The 22,213-nt window shown below is 37.8% G+C and overlaps 2 protein-coding genes across 7 annotated transcripts in view; one reads left to right on the top strand and one right to left on the bottom strand.

The window, feature by feature from the left end:
- Window positions 1-6,661, top strand: part of tfb1m (transcription factor B1, mitochondrial) — a 67,793-nt gene extending 61,132 nt beyond the window's left edge. Inside the window, exon 9 of the mRNA XM_072265347.1 lies at window positions 40-6,661. The gene's annotated coding sequence lies outside the window, so the exon portion shown is untranslated. The remainder of the gene's footprint in view (window positions 1-39) is intronic.
- LOC140201358 (rho guanine nucleotide exchange factor TIAM2-like) overlaps window positions 1-22,213 on the bottom strand; it is a 278,281-nt gene that overhangs the window by 5,360 nt on the left and 250,708 nt on the right. For all 6 annotated transcript variants that reach the window (XM_072265342.1, XM_072265339.1, XM_072265341.1 and 3 more), the window contains 8 exons: window positions 16,476-16,544; window positions 13,751-13,876; window positions 11,092-11,200; window positions 6,160-6,339; window positions 4,536-4,654; window positions 2,339-2,447; window positions 1,241-1,299; window positions 1,036-1,141 (listed from right to left, as the gene is read on the bottom strand). In XM_072265342.1, the coding sequence (XP_072121443.1) occupies window positions 1,036-1,141; window positions 1,241-1,299; window positions 2,339-2,447; window positions 4,536-4,654; window positions 6,160-6,339; window positions 11,092-11,200; window positions 13,751-13,876; window positions 16,476-16,544 (877 nt within the window). The remainder of the gene's footprint in view (window positions 1-1,035; window positions 1,142-1,240; window positions 1,300-2,338; window positions 2,448-4,535; window positions 4,655-6,159; window positions 6,340-11,091; window positions 11,201-13,750; window positions 13,877-16,475; window positions 16,545-22,213) is intronic.

Below are 22,213 nucleotides of genomic sequence, written 5' to 3'. Positions count from 1 at the left end.
ACTACAAACAGCTAATGCAGCACTGTGTTTGTTTAACAGAAATAGAAATCTGAGAGGGCCCAGGTACCGGACTGGGTTTGTGGCAGATGATGAGAAAATCAACTTATCCTGCCCAGTAAGAATGAACAAATCACTGAGAGGCATTGTTGGTCACCTGGAGCAACAGATCTGTACTCTACCACATTCTGCACATAACCCAGGATATCCTTCAGACTTCAGCAGCCTAGGCTGAATGATACTGTTACAAGAACATCCCAGGAGTAGCAGCATACATTATCTAAAAATAGGCTGCTAACCTTATGGATCTACAATATGGGGCCACAGAGAAATTTAACATGCTAAGGAATCCAGAAATCCTGCATCAGATTGGATTGTTGAAATCCTGTTTTCATTGATGAGCGGTAATTAGAAGGCTGCTTCATCGCCAGCTTTTTTGATTTGTAGAAATTTCTGTATCAGTGTAAAAACCACCATCAGAGTGTTTGCATCAATCTTGAGACAAAAGTGCAGAGTGGATGATTCTTAATAATCTGCTTGAAGCCAGTTTGAATAAACTGTCATTTCAGGCTGAGATCGCTCTTCAGGACTGTAGAAAGGTCTCAGCCCAAAACATCAACTGTTTATTCATTTCCATAGATGCTGCCTGACCTGCTGAGTTCCTCCAGCATTTTGTGTCTGTTACTCTGGATTTCCAACATCTGCAGAGTCTCTTGTGTTTGAGCCAATTTGATTGTATCCGTAGGATATCAAGTAATGAGAAAGCCAATGTAATAACTGGAAAGCTAACAACTGGCTGGTTGTAGTGTTTCAGAAGTCATCCACTTCATCTTGTCATTGTGGTATTATCTGAGAAATAACTAATGAAAGATCATGGTTGGTTTAGAGTACCTTGCAATAAAATTTAAGTGGTAGATATTAAAATCTGAAAAGGATCTGTAAAAGTGCTCAAAAATGTTGAGTGTTTGGATGGTACTGTCTTAATCCAATTGGTGATCAGCACACAAATTCATTCTATTTATATTAAAATGGAATTACCTGCAGCATTTCCCATCCGGACCTGAAGAGCTGATAGTGGAATCAGCCATTTGAATTTAAACTGATCAGTATCACCATAGATGCAAGTGGAACGTGGTACTGTTCCCTAGAATTAGAACAGGTTTCAGGAGTCAAATGTTTGAAACACAAAAAGAATACCTTTCTGCAATCAAACCAGGCCAATTTCTTCACTCAGGTCACTTACTGTTTTTTTCTTAAGCTTGTAAATTTCCTTGTAGACCAATATGACGGCTCGTCTAAAAACTGAAGGAAAAAATACATGTCAGTTGGAAAGCTATGGGCAACGTGAACGAGGAATTTCTAGTAAGTGAATCATAAGCTTGCATTGATCAAGCCTCTCTGTCCCTTGTACACACCATCCGTCGCTACAACTGATCTTTGGATCGGCCCTGACTGACTGAAAGAATTAATTGGAGAAAAAGTCAAATCAGGTGCAAGCAAAGTTACAGTTCTCACTACTAATCCAAGAAAACCAGCAGGCAAACTTTAAACTGGATAATTATTATTTCTTGCAGATATTTAAATGTCATTTGGTCTCTTTTATACTCAGCATAGACATTCATCTTGTTATGTCCATCTCTCCTTTTTATCAGCAACTTGAATCTCTTAGCTCTTCATTTTGAAGAAATGTCATCCACCCAAATACAGTACAATTACAGCATTTGCTGTTTAACTCTCAAATGAATGTTGGATCAGGGAATGTTCTGAACTCTTTCTGAAGTGTCTTTTTTTTTTTAAAAAAAAGTATTATTTCTCAGATCACTCAGTGATTCAATAGGAAATAGAATGCTGCACACAGATGAAGAAAATTCAATGTAAAAGTCTTCATTTATAACAAATATGGTATCCTGATTGGAAAAGTAGTTTGCAGTGTTGGGAGTTGTGGTGGATGTCCATGTGGAAGGAATAACAAATCTAAAACCAGAAAGGGCAAGTTATTTCTCATCACTTTTCCCCAAAACGTACACATTGTGTTAGGATAGAATTGGATTTTTCATCAAAAAGTTTATCGGTATTCTATGTTCAGGTTTATAAATAAAGTATGCTGTTGTGTGATAGCAAACAGCTGCCAAAATAAGTCAGGAGCCTAAGAGGATGAAGAAGAAACATTCAGCAAAAATCATTGTTAAATCTTCAGTTCTTGGAGCCATCTGCCGGTATGAGAATCTTTGATTCATACCTCATTGGAAATGTGAAGTTCTTGCTTACCAAATTTAGAATAGCAAGGTCAACTACCATCCATTTCCACCTCTCTGTCGTTCCCCCCCACTGTGGCACTCACCAAATACAGTCAGTTCAGGATCTTTTCTCATTCGATTCAGAGATGGGAAAGGGTTTAACCAAATTACAGAAGAGTACAACAAAAGCTCTCCCATTGAAAGTTCTGTGACCTAAAAGAAAATATGGGAATTTAAGTTGCAGTACAGAAATCGTTGTTAAAAAGAGCAAAAAACATTATCTTGGTGAGCTACATTCATTGTTCCGATTGTATTTTATAGTATCAGATTTAAAAGAAAGCTAAATTTTTCCAAGTGTTAATAAGCTTCAAGTCACCCATTTGCATTGTCAGCCTTTAATGTAATTCTCTGCCACAGAAGGTTGTGAATAATTATCTGTTTATATTCAGGCTTGGCATCAAAACACAAAGCGCTGGGCTGAAATGCAGAGTCAGTGTTTTGGGTCAAGGCCCTTCATCTGGACTGGATTTTTACTGAGGGCCAAAGATCATGAAAGTCAAGGTGGGAAAGTGAATTTAATGCTTAGACTTTGCCTTGCCCTTGTTATAACACTCAAGTGGTGAAAGGGTGTAATAGGGAATTGCGTTGATTGTTACTTTTGTAACCATTGCACTAAAACAAAGAATATAGGTAAATTAACTCTATTATTGTAGCTATGTTAACCATTGAAAAATGGTACCACAGCTGTTTCAAGCTCAGTCTCCGAGGCAAAGCATAACCAAGGAAACTAAACTTAAATCATGTATCAACCAGATAATTAATGCAGAACTATAAATTTAACCACTAAGCTAGAGTTTGACAGCACAGAAAGAGGCTTTTTCACCCATGCTGAGCATCAAATCCCACTTACCAGCACTTGGTCCCCAGCCTTCTTTACTTAGGCAATTCAGGTGCTTATTCAAACAGTTGCTCAGTACCCGTTTCCATCATCATTGTCTTAGGCAATGCATTGCAGCCACTCTGGGTGAGAAGATTGCTCAACCACCCACATGCCCAACCTCCCTAAAGTTACACCCTTTAATTTTAGGTACTTTTATGGGAAAAATTTCTGACTCAGTGCTCTGTGCCCTTTTAAACATCTCTCTCTGTCTCCTCCACTTCAATGAAAAAACAACAGACCATCCAGTCTATTCTCATAACTAAGGTGGCTCATGCCAGGCACCACTGTGTTGAATGGAGATATAAAATACTGCAGATGCTGGAATCTTGAGAAATACGCAATCTGCTGGACAAAATCAGCATCAGTGGGAGGAACTCCGCAATGACATTTTTTTTCCCTCCCACTGATGGTGCTCGGCCTGTTGAGTTTTTTCAGCAAATTGCATGTAGCATCATGTTGAATCTCCTCTTCACCCTCTCCAGTGTAAAACACTGTGTGTGAGACCTAACCTATGTTTTATAAAATTCTACCATAACCTTATATTTCTATGCCACTGAATGTATCTTACCTGTTGCCACCCATAGGGAACCTTGAACTTGTTCCCTACCATTTGTTACATATTCTTACGCCCATTGTCTAAAAGCCTTTCCGTTGTACTCAACAAGATTAAATTCCATCTGTCATTGCTCTGCTCCTCTTGCCCACTGATTAATGTAAATGACACTGAGAGGCTTGCAAGTCATTCTAACTGCTGATCTTTGCTTTATGCCACTAAACTTTTCAGGTAAAAGTTTCAGTTAATTAAAGTTCCTAATGATTGAATTCAAAAGACAGGCTCAGTTTATAATGTTACCACCAGTACAAACCTTGCAGATCAGGAAGATCTCAGGTTTGATATTGTGTTCATGATGTATTTTGATCTGACCAGGCCACTGGTAAAGGTGTGAGAATTAGGCTCAGGTTAATAAAAGTAAGGATTCGTAATTGTGATATACTAATCTACTTGTGGGTACAATTACAACTTTAAAGGACACTTAAACAAGTATATGGATAGGAAAGGTTTAAAGGAACATGGGCTAAACAGAGGCAAATGGGAGTAGCTGAGGCAAGACAACTTGGTTGGCTTGAGCATGGATGGGTTAGTCTGAAGGACCTTTTTTCTGTGCATATGATTCTGGGAAAAAAATTGCATACTCCAAAGTGTGTGATTGACATAATACTTCACTGCATTGACTTCTACAAAATGCAAACACTTAGTTCCAGCTTATATAGTAGTTAATTTTGTGACAATAGAGAGAATAATTCTTGAAACACGAAGAGAAAGCCTAGAAAAGAATAAACATCCATGCAAAGAGTTTTACCTCTTTCTTCGTTCCAGGCTGTTCTGCAATCAGCTGATCAAAGACAGTTCCATAATCCTCATAGATTTTCTGCATCTCATTGATGTGACTAGCAACTTTCTCCATTTCCTTCAGTGTTTCTATGATTAAAAATAAAATATTTAGCAAAGTCACAATTATATCGTTTTTAAAATATTTTGTGTTTGTCATGCCTTTTAAATGACTGATGGTTTTTCATCATTTGAGACTGCAACGAACAAGGGATGTCAGGTGCATATCTCAGGAATCGGAGAAGGGAGTGGTACAGGAATGCAGCATGATTTACTTTTTCATTGACTTCCATGGAACAGAAACATCAGGAGCTGTAGGTGTGTCTACATTAGATCTGGCAAAGCTCCTGCAATGCACAGTAACTTAAAACTTGATGTTTTTTGAAAGATCCATTAACAATATTGCTTATTTCCCAGTTTGGGTCTGCACCAGTTTTTACAAGAATGTATTGGTTAGATAAAAATGATCTTAAATGATGGATGATTGGAGGGTGATATAAAGTTCATGCTCGGAGTTCAACATTTGAAGTGTAGAGCTAAAGATGGCGATTCATCTCCCATCATATTCTTAGGCTGTTAGAATTGTTTTCACTCTGAGATATATCTACAGTTCATGGGCTGGCCAGAGGGGAGATCCAATAATTCTTGTAACTGAGTACTTCGACAATATTCATGGTGCTTAAAAGAAAGGACACTCAACATCTTCAAATGGACTTTTGTGCTCGGCCTGTAAATGTTCCATCTCTTCCTAGTATCAAATCATTGTGTTCCTTTGATGCCATACTTGTTCAAACTCTGCTTATTCTGGAATTCAGCGCTCTTATCCATTCTTACCTACATACAGTGGCCACCTTATTAGGTACACTTGCTTGTAATGCAAATATCTGATCAGCCAATTATGGCAGCAACCCAAAGCATAAAACCATGCAGATGTGGTCAAGATATTCAGTTGTTGTTGAGACCAAATATCAAAACGGGGAACAAATGTGATCTAATTGACTTTGACTGTGGAATAATTACTGGTAGCAAACAGGGTGGTTTGAGTATCTCAGAAAGTGCCAATCTCCTGGGATTTTCACATGTAATAGTCTCTAGCATTTTACTTCATATAAATACTGAGGTACATTCACCTAATCAAGCCAGTCACATCTCTACAATAAGTTTCCTCAGATTAAAATAATTAAAGTTTGGAATTTTTAAAAATCTCTTTAATAATTAATTAAATTAGCCAGTTTAAGCTTTTAATAGACACTTTGAGATTCAAACCATCGTAAAACAAGAAAGCATTGGAACTTCACCCCTTTTAATTGAATGCTTTAAAAATTTAATATCCAGTTTAACGAGGGCTCTGGAAGCACCACTACTATGCCTCAAAACACTGCAGGTAACTTCCACTCCTTCATTACTTTGACAAATCTATCCACCACCAAGAAAATTATGATTTGGTCACACACCAAATGTGTACCTACCATTGCTGGGAATATTAAAAAATGCTTCTGAAATGAAACCAAACTACTTTGTGAAAGATAATTGTGTTGTGCTGTAGGCTTTCTATGTTTCTATGTCTTCATCTTTGGCATGCTTTCAGTACTGACCTGTTAGATGATAGTGCTCTTCACTCTCTGCATCAGTTAGAGATACTAGCTCTTTCAGTAGTAACGGATATTTCAAAACTCTCTGCACAGGCTTAATTAGATAAGATTCCAAGGTAAAAGAATGTTGCTTTGTTGGATTTCGTGCATCCAAAAATTCTTTAAAGGCTTTGTCAGTTTTAGCTGGAATTCAACAGAAGAAAATAAACTTTTTGACAATACACAGAGGAAAAAAAAAGTGAGACACGGCACAGGTTTGTTAAAAAAAAATTAAGTACTGATGAATGATATCAAGTACACAAACAGTAACTTTATAGAAAAGATCTATTGCTTTATGAATACATTGGCTGATTATTTTGATACTGTTTACAAAATGTTTTATAATATTATGAATACTCATTTTTCATTTAAATTTCAGTGCAATAGAAACATGAATTATTTACATAAATATAAGTATCAGTCACTACTGTTATAGTATTCAAACTTTGTTGCATCTTCCCACAACACTGACAGTAGTTTAAAAATAGTTGCTATGTGCTGAAATAATAAAAGACACTACAAATGCATGTTTATTTTCCTCAGTTTCTTTACAGGGATGAGAAACATTCATGAACACTGAATTAATCTGTCATGACAAAAAAATATTACTAATGAAAGTCTGTTTATAAAGACGACGACATCTTTTATAATGTTACGGTTTGCACAATGCCAAGTTATTGCTGGGATCACAATGAACTTCCTACTGTAAGTGACTAAGCTGGACCAGTACATTCTTTTCCAACTGAATTTCCATGCCATTTCTCCCACTGGTACTGAAAACTGAGCTCAGCAGTTGCTGTTAGCTCCATTAATACTCATTATGAGCAAAATTCAGTTAGACATTTTGCATATTTATCAAACTAGAGTAATGTAAGTTAGGTTTCTCTTGGCTGGTGCCAGTACAGAACCTTTAAGCACAATTTCTGCCATGACACTACCTGTCAGCACCCATGATGTAGCACAAAATTTGTATCATAAATGTGGTGGCAAAGCCAGGGAGATCTATCTGAAATTTAAGACACTAACTCAGTTAACATTGAATTAACACAGGTAAACTCTTCTCGGGCCTCTAGCAGGGTACATCTTGATTTTAATGGACTCTATATAATGATAAACTACCATCTTCATCAGGGATGATGCCGAGGCATGTCTTGTTTGTCTCTCCAGAATGGTTGGTCCTCATCCAATCAAGTTTTCACTATCCTACCTTGTTTACAAGCGAATCTCAATTCTTTCTTGTTGTGAGACCTTTGTCTTTGTTAAGATTCTTTTTCTCTGGTTTTATTTCAATAGCTTCCTTCACCAGGCAGTCCCAAAAGCCACAGTAGTTTTGTGTTGTTGAAATCAATCTTTTGCCCATTGTAAATGCTATGTTCTGCTACCCCTGATTTCTCCAGGTAATCCAGATACACCTTTTGTGCTCCTTGATGGAGGGTTTCCACCATGTACACTGACCTGGCTGATATACACTGCTCCACAGTCACAGGGAATCCTGTAAACGCCAGCTGTCCTGAGTACCAGGTCATCTTTGACCCTCACGAGCTGTGATTTGAGCCTCCTTACGGGTTTGTGGATGGTATTAATCTAGTATTTCTTCAGGATCCTAGTGATCCTTCCAGAAACCTTGGAAATATAGTGAAGACAAGTGGTAGCCACAGGTTCTTCGTCGTCATTAGATTTCCTGGTTTTTTCGTTGGCCCAATTAATTTCCTTGACCTTGTAGCCATTCTGTAATGAGGTCGTGCGTAATCATCTTACTTTCTTGTGGAAACTCCCTGGGTCCGAAATAGCTTTTGCAAGGTTACTGTGCCACGCAAATGGCTTTTGGGACTACCTGGTGAAGGAAGCCATTAAAATAAAACTAGAGAATTTTTTTTAAAACAAAGACAAAGATCTTGCTCCAAGTAAGAACTGGAATTCAATTGTAAACAAGATGGTTCAGCAGAAACCTGATTGATTGAGGACTAACCAATCAGGAGGGACGGATGACAAGGGTATAAATACCACCAGACTAGACATGCCTAGCTTGGCATCATCCCTGATGAAGATGACTGCGTTTGTCATCAAAACGTCAGTTCAAATTGATACCTGTACCCAATTGGAAGCCCAAGAAGAGTTTATTCATTATATATGTGGGAAAGCATTAGTTCCCTTTTCATTGAATTACAACTTTTATTTAAAAGAAAAATACTCCCATTTAGTTTTCCCAATTATAGGATACCCACAAATGGCACTGAAAATAACATTCTTAATGTATTTGGTGTGGGGTGGAGGATCAGAAGTGGTGAAATCTGAAAATTACATAGTTGAAATGTAGCTTGTGTTTAATTCTGCAGATGTTAGTCATCAGAAGTAGTAAGCTATTGAAAAGGAATAATTCTAACTCAATAAAACAGGTGTTCAGTGCATGCTATTAACAAAAAAAAACTTAATGAGGCACATGATTAATAGATATCAAGTAATAGGCTGCTACTGCTCCACAGGCCATTAAGTTTAATTTTCCTTGAGTAAAACTTTTTTTTCTGAACCAATGGTGGAATAGTTTTTGTTTTAATTTGCATATCAGCTCCAATTTCAATTTTATCTTCATCAGTTGGCATCTTTAGCAAACAGAGCCTGGGTTCAGCACCTACACTGAGAAACATCTAATCTGCAAGAACCATAAGCATTTCTCAGTGTAAGTGCTGTTAAGTAACTGACTGAAGTAAAATGATGATTTCTCCATTCACTCCTGGCCTGTTCAAAGAATCAATCAGCCAAACAGGAGCTGAGCCATTTACACTGGTTATCCTTTCAGATGTACAAGCAGTATTCCCTGATTCCATTCAATTGCTGTAGGACTACAGCACAGGAACAGAGCAAGTTATATAGTGGCATGCAAAAGTTTGGGCACCTCTGGTCAAAATTTCTGTTACTGTGAATAGTTAAGTGAGTAGAAGGTGAACTGATCTCCAAAAGTCAAAGTCAAAGATGAAACATTCTTTTCAAAATTTTAAGCAAGATTAGTGTATTATTTTTGTTTTGTACAATTTTAGAGTGGGGGAAAAAAGGAAAGGAGCACCATGCAAAAGTCTGGGCACCCCAAGAGGTTTGAGCTCTCACGATTACTTTTACCAAGGTCTCAGACCTTAATTAGCTTGTTAGGGCTATGGCTTGTGCACAGTCATCATTAGGAAAGGCCAGGTGATGCAAATTTCAAAGATTTGTAAATACCCTGACTCCTCAAACCTTGTCCCAACAATCATCAGCTATGGGCACCTCTAAGCAGCTGCCTAGCACTCTGAAAATTAAAATAAATGATGCCCACAAAGCAGGAGAAGGCTATAAGAAGACAGCAAAGTGTTCTCAGGTAGCTGTTTCCTCAGTTCGTAATGTAATTAAGAAATGGCAGTTAACAGGAACAGTGGAGGTCACGTTGGAAGACCAAGAAAACCTTCCGAGAGAACTGCTTGTCGGATTGCTAGAAAGGCAAATCAAAACCCCCGTTTGACTGCAAAAGACCTTCAGGAAGATTTAGCAGACTCTGGAGCGGTGGTGCACTGTTGTACTGTGCAGTGACACCTGCACAAATATGACCTTCATGGAAGAGTCATCAGAAGAAAACCTTTCCTGTGTCCTCACCACAAAATTCAGCATCAGAAGTTTGCAAAGGAACATCTAAACAAGCCTGATGCATTTTGGAAACAAGTCTTGTGGACTGCTGAATTTAAAATAGAACTTTTTGGCCACGATGAGCTACATCTTTGGAGAAAAAAGGGAGCAGAATTTCATGAAAAGAACACCACTCCAACTGTTAAGCACAGGGGTGGATCGATCGTGCTGTGTTGGCTTGTGTTGCAGCCAGTGGCATGGGGAACATTTACTGGTAGAGGGAAGAATGAATTCAATTAAATACCAGAAAATTTTGTAAGCAAACATCACACCATCTGTATAAAAGCTGAAATTGAAAAGAGGATGGCTTCTGCAACAGGATAATGATCCTAAACACACCTCAAAATCCACAATGGACTACCTCAAGAGGAGCAAGCTGAAGGTTTTGCCATGGCCCTCACAGTCCCCTGACCTAAACATCATCGAGAATCTGTGGATAGACCTCAAAAGAGCAGCGCATGCAAGACAGCCCAAGAATCTCACAGAACTAGAAGCCTTTTGCAAGGAAGAATGGGTGAAAATCCCCCAAACAAGAATTGAAAGACTCTTAGCTGGCTACAGAAAGTGTTTACAAGCTGTGATACTTGCCAAAGGGGTGTTACTAAGTACTGACCATGCAGGGTGCCCAAACTTTTGCTTTGGGCCCTTTTCCTTTTTTGTTATTTTGAAACTGTAAAAGATGGAAATAAAAAAGTAATCTTGCTTAAAATATTAAAGAAATGTGTCTTTAACTTTATGCCTTTTGGAAATCAGGTCATCTTTTACTCGCTTAGCTATTCACAGTAACAGAAATTTTGACCAGGGGTGCCCAAACTTTTGCATGCCACTCTATTTGTTTTAAACTTGCATTGTTTAATGATTTTTGTTGTTTAAAATTATAAATGCAATCAAACTAATGCTTCTGAGTGTCAGGGACATTTGAAAATATTATTATTAAAATAACTCATTGGCAACAAATCCAGAGCTAAGCCTCAACACCTAACAAGCAGCACCTACTTTGCTTGGTTCTGGGACCAGTAAGAAATGCCTTCCAGCCTTTATAAAACAATAGGGTATGCACACAATCTTTTGCATGGGGCCCCACTCAGGCAAAAAAGATCAGTGCTTATTCATCGCCATAAATTCAACTAAATTCAGTCATACTATAACAATGAATAATATGCAGCATAAGCCAGTATTGCAGTTAAACCCCACATGAACTTAATTGTTTAATTAAAATCTACTGATAACATATTTATATCTTACCTCTTTCCAAAACTTTCTGGGCCTTTCTGTGGTTTGCACAAAAACCACTGTAAAGTTTGAAGTGATCAGCATAATACAAGAATGAACCACCCAGGGAAAACAAGAGTTTCTGAAACAGAAACAAATCAATTTAATATTATGTGAAAACTGCCCAATTATCCTTCCAACAGAAGGTATGAAACAAAGATTCTGTCCACACAATGTCACGCACAAAAATGGGTCAAAGAAACAGGTTTAGAAAAATTGCTCCTTTAAATTAAACTTTTGGCAGCCTTAAAATCCACCAGTCAATCCAGTCCTAATTCCAGCATAAAGTTATTCCATAAATCAGCACTATAACCAGGAGGCCACTTGCATGCAAGAAATGAAAATGACTTCACTTTTCCTCTCCCATTCTGAAGCTATGAGCTGCTGTTGTGACATATTTGAGGATTACAGAACTAGCTCTCTGGAATCCTGACATCTAGATGCAAGAATTGAAAATATATATTGCCAGACTACTTACAGTCTAAACATGGGCAAAACTTCTAATAATCATTATGTGAGGCAAGAATGATGAACTCCTTAAAAGCTAGGGTTCAAGGGGAAACTCCACTGAGTAATAAAACAAAGGAAGATGGTTGTGCATTTTGGAAGGTGATCAAAGTCGTCACAGAAGACCACAGCACAGAAGCAGGTCCCTCAGCCCAGATAGTCCATCCTGAATGATTAATAAGCTGAGTTCCATTGACCCGCACCTGGATTGTCGTCCTCCATACCCCTCCCATCTATGTACCTACCCAAATTTCTCTTAATGGCATTATGATCACTAGAGCAGTGTTCCCCTACACAAACTTCTGTCACCTGCCCTGTCTCATTCCCTAATAGGAGATCTAGTATCACACTCTCTCGTTGGAATGTCTACTGATTAATGAAACTTTTCTGAATACATTTGACAAACTCGATCCCACCCAGCCCTTTTACAGTATGGGAGTCCTGATCACAATGTGGAAAGTTAAAATCACAGCCTTGTGTTTCTTGCAACAGTCTGCAAATTTCTTTTACTTGATCCCACGGACTGTTGGGTGGTCTACACTATAATCCCATTAATATGTTCACCCCTTCTTATTCCTCAGTTCCACCCATATTGCCTCAGTAGACAAGCTCTCCAGCCTATCCTGTTTGAGCACTGCTGTGACCTTTTCCCTAACTCGTAATGCCAACCCTCTCCCCTTTAATCCCACCCTCTATTATTGTCTAAAACAATGGCACCCTAGAACATTTGAGCTGCCAGTCCTGCTTCTCCTGCAACCAAGCCTCACCAATTATCTCCAGAACTACAGGAACTCCTGTGGACAATTCCTGCATCTGAAGCAACTTCAACTTTAATCACTTTCTGCATATTATCTCCTTTGAAAATGGGAATATTCATCAATGACTGCAGAATTTCAGGTCCACTCATAACTCCTCAGGTAATGGAGGCGTCTATGCCCAGATATACCAAGATCTGGGGAATATTCATATTTGATAGTAACAAATGTACCATTTTCACAATGCAAGTGAATTGGCTACCTCCAACATGCCCTTTTCATAGCAAATCCAAACCAACAGCAAGCTGGAGATTCAGTTGCAAACGTCACAGAAAAATTATGGCTACAAGAGCAGATGAGAACTTGATAATTGTGCAGCAAGCATACTTTCTCCTTAAGAACCCTTCCATCCACAAGGTACATTTGTCCAGATGGGTGTAGCTCCAAAAAACTCAGGCCATCTCGGGAAATGCAGCCCATTTGACCGGTACCTCTACATCAACCCACCCCCAGACACCAAAAATGATCCTTTTAATACTGGTATAAGCTTCTTTGATTGCATATCCTAAACTTGCAATTTAGCACAAGGTATGTTTTTAGTTCTTCCACAAGTCACACATCATTCTACCTTGGAAATACATCCCTATTTCTTTTTTCCTTGCTTGATCAAAATCCAGGAATCATTAACCATCACACACTGGCATTGTCACAACACGGATTCAAGAAGGGGGCTCCCAACAAACTCTTCAGAGCATTTTGTGTTAGGTGCTAAATAGTCACCTTTACTATGATGCCAAACCCATTGAATACCCAATAGAAATCACACCTCCTTCCATACATCAACATATCTACAAAATCAGTACATCGTTGCACTCTTGCATGTATACTTGTGAACAGGAACTACGGGCAAAATTAAGTGAGGGCATGGATTCCTGTCAACATATAAAAAGTAAGTTCTAGTGTTCTTAATAACTTCAGAGTTTTCTCCAGATCCAAAGTACTACATCTGATCTGGATATAAATGCAGACTACTTTATTATCAGAATGAAGAGTGAAATCAGAGTGTACCATAGCCACTTTATACAACAATTTGCACAGTAGAGTACAGATGATGCAGTATTTTAGTAGATGATAAGGACTATAATGGTAATTCACACACTCACAAACTAGATATTTCAATGTTTCTTTAGTTCTTAAATTACCCAAATAGAGGTCTTGAATTACTCCGTTTAGTATTAGTTAAAGGGCCTAATATTAACCATTCATACTTCGTCAGCAAGAATCAGCATAGGTTATTATCAAATGATATATAACTATTTTAAACTTAATTTTTTTTCTTATTATGTGTGCTATATAATTCCCTCACATACTTTAAATTGGGATGGAGTTTCTAGCTTGTTGAAGTCAGGTGATAAGGCAATACCATCCTCAAGTGTCTGCAGAAACATCTTCTGAAACTGGAGCATTTCTGGCAGGCTCCCAAAGAGCGACTCCATCTGCAAGAACAAGGAACTAGCAGAAGTCTTGTACCCGGTTCCATGCAAGTACTCATTACTGTCATTTGTCTGAGCATCAGAGCCACAGGAAATACAAATCGAACTACAGGATGTATAAATGCTTCATCAAGATTACACACAGGGTTCACATTAACCTTAATTAGGAGCAGATTTTTACTTGCGGCTGTCATGACCACTGACAGCAACAAAAGGAAAACAAAGTTAACTAGCAACCAGCATAATGAACTGTAAACTACATAATGGAATTAAGGCATCAAATATCACTGAATTAAAATGTTCACTGGAAAAAATAATCTAGATGCATTTCAACATGGTGGCTGACATGAAAAAAACCACACTAGCAAACAATTTCTAAGATATTAAGGAACCCAAGATAACCCCTGCCGAATTCATAGGGTAGATATTTCTATCTACAATGCTTCATATTAATACCCCTAAATTTGGTCCGGTGAATTTACATTTGTCATCCTGGCGCTTAATTGTTAAAAATGTACTTACTTGTGCCTAACTGGTTATGCCCATTGTGTTAAATTATTTGTTCCTCACACCCTCATCCATTTGCTAGCGATCACCTTAAAAGCATCAGGTGGCCATACCAAAGGAAATGATTCATTTGAACACCTTTTGGTCATGAGTCACACAAAGGTTAAATTACAGCCACAGTAAAATAGTTAGGGAAGCAAACCTTTAGCAGTTACGGGGTGAATGGTTAGTCAGATTCACTTAAGAATATTGCCCCAGGGTCAGATTGGTGTGTGAGAAGTGGGTTTGAATTCATGGGATATCAGCAGCAGTACTGGGGAAGCAGGGAGCTGTTGGGAAGGGATGAGCTCTACTTGAACCATGCTGGCACTCAGGGGTGAGCGCAACAGATTGGAAAAGAATGGATACAGTAAATGAGAACGAGAATGCAGGAGAGGCTGCTGAAGTCTCCAGAATAAAACAAGACAGACATTTAGAACGTGATTAGATTCTAACTTCAGGCAACATCAAGTCAAATTTGACAGGAGGGGTGGTGAATACAGAACTGAAGGTGTTATATCCAAGTTCATGCAGAATACAAAGCAAGGTAGGTTGGTTATCCTGACTTCAGTGTTTGGTAAGATTTTAGAGTCCATTATTAAGGATGAGGGTTTGGGATATTTGAAGGGACACAATAAAATAGGCTGAAGTCAGCATGGTTTCCTTAAGGAAAAATATTGTCTGACAAACCTGTTGGAATTCTTTGAGGAAGTAACAGACAGGATTAACAAAGGAGAGCCAGTGGATATTGCTTATTTGGATTTTCAGAAGGGTTTTGACAAGATGTTGCATGTGTGACTGGTAAACAAGACAGGTGCCCATGGTATTACAAGGTACCAGCATGGATACAAGATTGATTGACTGACTGACTGACAGGAGGCAAAAAGTCAGAATAAAATTAGTATTTTCAAGTTGGCTGCCAGTAACAAGTGATGTTCCTTAAAGATTGATATTGCATCTGCTATTTTTCAATTGATGCTAATACTCTAGAGGTTTACAAGAATTATCCCAGAGAAGAAAGGATTAATGTATAAGGGGTGTTTGATGGCTCTGGTCTTGTACTCACTGGAGTTTAGAAAAATGGGGGAGGGGGAGTGAATCTCATTGAAACCTCCTATCAAATATTGAAAGGCCTGGCTAGAGTGGGAATGGAGAGGACGTTTCCAATTCTGGGAGCATCAAGAGCCAAGGGCTCAGCCTCAGAATAAAAGGACATCCCCTTAAAACTGAGATGAGGAGGGATTTCTTTAGGTAGACTGCTGTGGAGACCAAGTCATTGGGATTATTAAAACTGGAAATTAATAGATTCTTGATTAATAAGGACATCAAAATTTATAGGGAAATAATTCTGATAATAAAGGCAGGAGAATGGGGTGAGAGGGAAAATAAATCAGCTATGATCAAATGGCAGTGTGGACATGATGAGCCAAATGGCATAATTCTGCTCCTGTGTCTTATGGTCTTACACATAGTAAGGTACAGAGAATGCTGTGTCAGAGGATGCAATCATTCAACTGCCAAGAATTTATTTTGCATCCTTGTTATTTCTTGTCCACAACAGGCTTCAATGAAGTTATATTTATATTAAAGATTTTGTCAAATTCATTTACTACATCACTCTAAAAATACACTCATGAAAATCACCATATAGTTTCACAGTAAGTTTTGAAGACAATCAGATTCATGGTTGACCACAGAAGCACCTGAAACAGTCAGCTAAGGCCTCCTTTAGGTTTGTATTGTTCTGAGTTCTAAATGTAGCCAGGTGTGGGCTAAAATAAGATATTCCCAATAAACAAGAAAACAATGACTAAAACCTGCACAATCTTGAAAGATGCGACGCGATCAGCCTTTGCCCCACTATTTAAATGCAACCATCACCCAAGATCTATAGTCATGCATTGAAAACCTATGTGTAAATTTAGACTACTGTGAAATCCTGTAGTAGGATTTGGGCCTACAGGCCTTGTACTTTTCTCTGCATGGTCTGAGCAATTGTGAAATATATTGGCCTAAAATTACCAGATGTCTGAAAATAAATGCTCAAACTTCATACCTCATCTTGTGTAAGGAAGGTCTCATTTTGCAAGGGATCCAGATAAACTTCAAAGAGACGGCTCAGATCCTTCAAAAGACAAATGTTTCATTACCTTTTACTCAGCTTTAGGGTGATAAGTTATTTGACAGAAAGTTCATACATTCTATTATTACTGAAGTAGATTTATTAAAAAAAATAAGGTGGCTTCAAACAAACCTGTAGCATTCAGTCATAATGTGCAATTGATTGCAACTCTAAATACAAAAAAATGAATACTGATTCTACTTTCAATGGAGAAATACTCCTAACGCTTTCAGAATTGCTGACTTTGATGACCACAAAGAGAGAAAAGTATAACATGGAAAGCACCTATGCAGCAATATTACAGCAATTTGGATATCACTCCAGCTGTAAACTGAAAGTAAAAATATTACATTGGATTTCATATTTTTCCAGTAACTATTAATGTATACTTATTATTTACAACATAGAATTCGGAAAGGATTGAGTTCCAAAGATTTCCTAAAAACTGATTTGAAAATGGACTCCATTGATCCTTGACCTGTGTTTTACAAATGGGTAGTGAGCTCAAATACAACCAAATAAACTGGATGATGGATTACCTTTTCTGCTGCAGTTTGGACAAAAACTTGAAAACACAAAATAAATTTTGTAATTTTACTCAAGCCATGAAAAGAATGATTCAATTAATGCTCCAAGATTGGCAAAATGGTACAGCAAGACCAAATCTAATTTGGGACTTAGACTTGCTATTGAGCGGAAGACATTTAATTTTGCATGACTTAAGATGCTCAACACAAGCAGCATGGGATTTTTAAGTATGGTGCAACTGTAACGAAACCCAATTTCCCTCGGGATCAATAAAGTATGACTATGACTAAATAGTCAAAGTTCTATTTCAAACTTCAGTCACTTTGAATACCCAAAATGAAAACCTTTAAAATGGGATTTGAAATAACATTTCTTAAAATTAATGTTTGTTCTTAGCTTGAATTTATACTCAGAAGAACAGCCCTTAACCATCAGGCTCTTGAACAAAACTGAGATCTACTGAGATGAGCAATCTCACTTTAAGGATTCTTTATATTGTTATTTCATGCTCTCGTTACTTATTGCTATTTATTTATATTTACATTTGCACAGTTTGTTCTCTTCTATGCTTTACCTGCTCTTTCATTGATCCTGTTTATTAGTTGCTATTCTACAGATTTACTGAGTAAGCCTGCAGGAAAAATAATCTTAGGGTTGTATGTGGTGACATGTAGGTATTCTGATAATAAATTTTACTTTGACTTCAATGACTGTATGAGGCCTTTTCTGTCTATTAGCATATCATCCATTAGAGTCATTAGCAGTTTCCCAATTAAACTGCACACTTTGCAAGCAGCAAGATCATGATTTCATTTTGCTCACTGTAGGAAATTAATGAATACTTCAGAGGTAATGGATGAAAATTTGAGAACAAATTAAACCATACCAACATTGAAACAATAATCTTCTTTGCAGCTATCAAAATCAAAAAATGAGGAGCTAAGTCTCATCCTGGCTGGAAGATAAAAGTTTAAATGCATGATGTGAGAAATTCTGAACAAAATGCAACAGATCAGGCAATTCCAGAGTTTTCTCCCCCTCTCTAGTGAGAAACAGGAAACTTGTGGGCAGTCAGATTTAAGGAGTAAACCATTCCACTAGTTTTCAGGATGCTAGTTGAAAAATCTCAGGCAATGATTTCAGCCTCCAAGACATGGAGAACAGGAGGTAGTTATGGTGATGAATCACAGGGGAAGGGGTATCCTGCAGTGAGGAATTGAATGGAAAAACAAATTAGACACAGACTACTGAACTTTTGTGAAGTATTAATATGGATATCTTTTAAGTACAAGGAATGAGCAGAAACAGAAAATACAGATTAAAATTAAGAAGCAAAATGAAGAAAACCAAAGAAATAGAAATTTTAACTGGAAGAATCAAAATATAGAGAAGGCATAAGAACAATGCAACAGGGGTGATGCAGTACACAAGGAAGAGGGAAAAATAAAATACTAGTTTAAAAGATAGATAAAAACAGTCAAGTAAATCACATGCATTTTATTTGAGTATTGTGACAAAACAATGAATAGCCATGCATGATTACAAATCACAGATTTCATTATGGGATGCAGATGTAAAAACCACAAAAGTAAAACTCAATTAGTTTATAACAACTGCCTGAATCCCAAAATGAAAATACTATCATATAATGATTCACAGGCGTTTAAAAACATCTATTACATTGCACAGGCACTTCTTTGGTATCAGCATAAACAGCCCTGTGCAGCTGATGAGTGATGCTAACTGCAATAAACTATAGTCAGTCAATCTGCAAGTACATTTCATTAATTTACACATAGCTCATGACACATATTTTTACGATAAGTTATTTGATGTGAGATAGTAATTTTAAAATATTTAAATGCTTTTTGATTGCTAGCTATCTTTAATCAAGGTATCAGGTCGAACATGCGAGGTTGAATTGGAAAACAGACACTTGGCTACCCAATGAACTAGAGAAAAGCAGATGAAGACGACCACCTCCAATTGTTCTGCTGAAGGGTCTCTGCCCAAAACGTCGGCTGTACATTTTCCATAGATGCTGCCTGACCTGCTGAGTTCCTCCAGCATTTTGTGTGTGTTGCTCAGATGTCTAGCATCTGCAGACTTTCTCTTGTTTGTCACTCCAATTGTGGAGACTCTGCTTTTAAATCCTGTCCAAGCTTTCTGAGGCCATATGTTTCTATTTCACTTAGATCTGTTTGATTGGAATTAACAGTTCTTCATTGTGTGTAAAGCTTCTATCCTTGGACAATCTCTCATCCTCATTTAATTGGACGGGTTTGCTATTTGAATCAAAGCTTTGTAGTTAAGTAAGGATTGATATAAATGCATTTGTCCCAGAAAGCTCAGTTTCCTTGTTTCATGATGAATCAGTGTACATGTAGTACTTTTCACCAATATTAACATTTTGCCTATCATATTTCATCCAGGTGGAGAAATGGTTAGCCAATTTGCTTGAGAGGCATTCTGGAGTAACTATCATTAGCTTCATGGTATCTGTAAAATTATCCTTTAATTGTCCTTCAGAAGAATGGCTGACTGGCAAGAAGCAAAGAGTTGGAATAAAAGAGGCCTTTTTGTGTTGGCTGCCGGTGACTAGTGGTGTTGGTCAGGGGTTGGTGTTGGGACCACTCCTTTCCACGTTATATGTCAATGATTTGGATGACAGAATTGATGGGTTTGCAGATGATAGAACAATAGGTGAAGGACCAGATAATGTTGAGGAAGCAGGAAGACTGCAGAAGGACTTAGACAGATTGGGAGAATGAGCAAAGAAGTGGCAGATGGAATACAGTGTAGTATACAGTGGTGGCTAGAAAGTTTGTGAATCCTGTAGAATTTTCTCTATTTCTGCATAGCTATGACCTAAAATAGGATCAGATCTTCATGCAAGTCCTAAAACTAGATAAAGAGAACCCAATTAAATAACACAAAAAACACTATACTTGTTTATGTATTTATTGAGAAAATTGATCCAATATTACTTTTTTTGTTGGAAAAGTACGTGAACCTTTGCTTTCAGTAACTGATGTGACCCCCTTGTACAGCAATAACTTTAACCATACGTTTCCAGTAACTGTTGATCAATCCCGCACATTGGCTTGGAGGAATTTTAGACCATTTCTCCATACGAAGTTTCAGTTCATCAATATTTCTGGGATACCTTGCATGAACATCCCTCTTCAGGTCATGCCACAGCATCTCAATTGGGTTAAGATCTAGGTTCTGACTTGGCCATTTCAAAACACGAAGTTTCTTTTTTAAACCATTCTGTTGTTGATTTACTCTTGTGTTTCAGATCATTGTCTTGTTGCATCATCCAACTTCAATTAAGCTTCAGGTGACATACCGCTACCCTAATATTCTCCCGTAAAATGTCTTGATACAATTTGGAATTCATTGTTCCATCAACGATTGCAAGCTGTCCAGGCCCTGAGGCAGCAAAGCAACCCAACCCAACCCATGATGCTCCTTCCACCATGCTTCATAGGCATTATGAGGTTAGTGCACAGTGCACTTTTTCCTCCAAACATAGCGGTGTGCATTTCTGCCAAAAAGTTCAACTTTTATCCCATCTGTCCACAGAACATTGTCCCAGAAGTGTTGTAGAACATCCAGGTGGTCTTTTACAAACTTGAGATGTGCAGCAATTTTTTTTTTGGCGAGCAATGGTTTTCTCTATGGTGTCCTTCCAAGAACACCATTCTTTTTCAGTGTTTTTATTATAGTGGACACATGAACAAAGACTTTAGCATGTTCTAGAGATTTCTGCAGGTCTTTTGCTGTTATACTTGGGTTCTCTTTCACCTCCTTCAGCATGTACTTTTGATGTGAACTTTACAGGGTGCCCACTCCTAGGAAGGGTAGCAACAGTACTGAGTTCCTTCCATTTGTAGATATTTTCACTTACTGTGTACTGACGAACACTCAGGTCTTCAGAAATGCTTTTGTAGCCTTTTCCAGCTTGATGCATCTCTTCAATTCTTCTAAGGTCTTCTGAAAGTTGTTTTAATCAAGGCAAGGTACACATAAACAGATTTTTCATAAGAAGAGCAGGATCTGTCAGTAATCCGACTTGGTATGTCTTTTTTATAGGACAGGACACCTCCACAACCCACACCTCCAATCTCATCTCATTGATTGGAACACCTGACTCCAAATAATGTTTGTAAAAGGCATTACCCCAGAGGTTCACATACTTTTTCCAACAAATACGTGTAATATTGGATCATTTTCTCACGAAATACGTTTGTAAATGAACAAGTATAATGTTATTTTGTTTTATTTATTTAATTGGGTTCTCTTCATCTAATTTTAGGACTTACAGGAAGATCTGATCACATTTTAGGTCATATTTATGCAGAAATAGAGAAGATTCTACAGGATTCACAAACCTTCTAGCACCACTATATGATCGTGCACTTTGATAGAAGGAATGAGGGTGGACTATTTTCTAAACAGGGAGAAATTTCAAAAATCTGAGGCACAAAGAGACTTGGGAGCCCTTGTGCAGGATTTCTTTAAAGGTTAACTTGCAGGTTGAGTCAGTGGTGAGGAAGGCAAATGCAATGTTAACATTGTAGAGGACTAGAATATAAAAGTAAACATGTAATGCTGAGGCTTTCTAGGGCATTGGTCAGACCATGCTTGGAGTATTGTAAGCAGACTTGGGGCCCTCAAGATGTGCTGGCATTGGAAAGGGTCCAGGGGAGGGTCCTGAGAATGATTTGGGAAATAAAGGGCTAACCCATGAGGAGTGTTCGATGGCTCTGGGCCTGTACACACTGGAGTTTAAAAGAATGAGAGGGGATTTCATTGATTCGTATTGAATTTTAAAAGACCTAGATAGATTGGATGTGGAAAGAATGTTTCCTATAAAAAAGTTCGAAACTTCAAAAGTAAATTTTATTATCAAAGTATATATACAGTATGTCACTATATATAACCCTGAAATTCATCATTTTGTGGCCACACTCAATAAATCTATAGAAGAATAACCATAATAGAATCAATGAAAGACCGCCCAACTAGGCAGAAGGCAACAAACTGTACAAATATAAAAGGAAGAAATAATAATAATAAATATCGAGAACAGGAGATGAACAGTCATGAAAGTGAATCTGTCAGTTGTGCAAGCATTT

The sequence above is a fragment of the Mobula birostris genome, chromosome 8 (assembly GCF_030028105.1).
Source record: "Mobula birostris isolate sMobBir1 chromosome 8, sMobBir1.hap1, whole genome shotgun sequence".
In the NCBI taxonomy this organism is placed as follows: Eukaryota; Metazoa; Chordata; class Chondrichthyes; order Myliobatiformes; family Myliobatidae; genus Mobula; species Mobula birostris.
The sequence above is the reverse complement of the archived record's forward strand: the minus strand, read 5'-3'. Positions and strand labels throughout refer to the sequence as shown.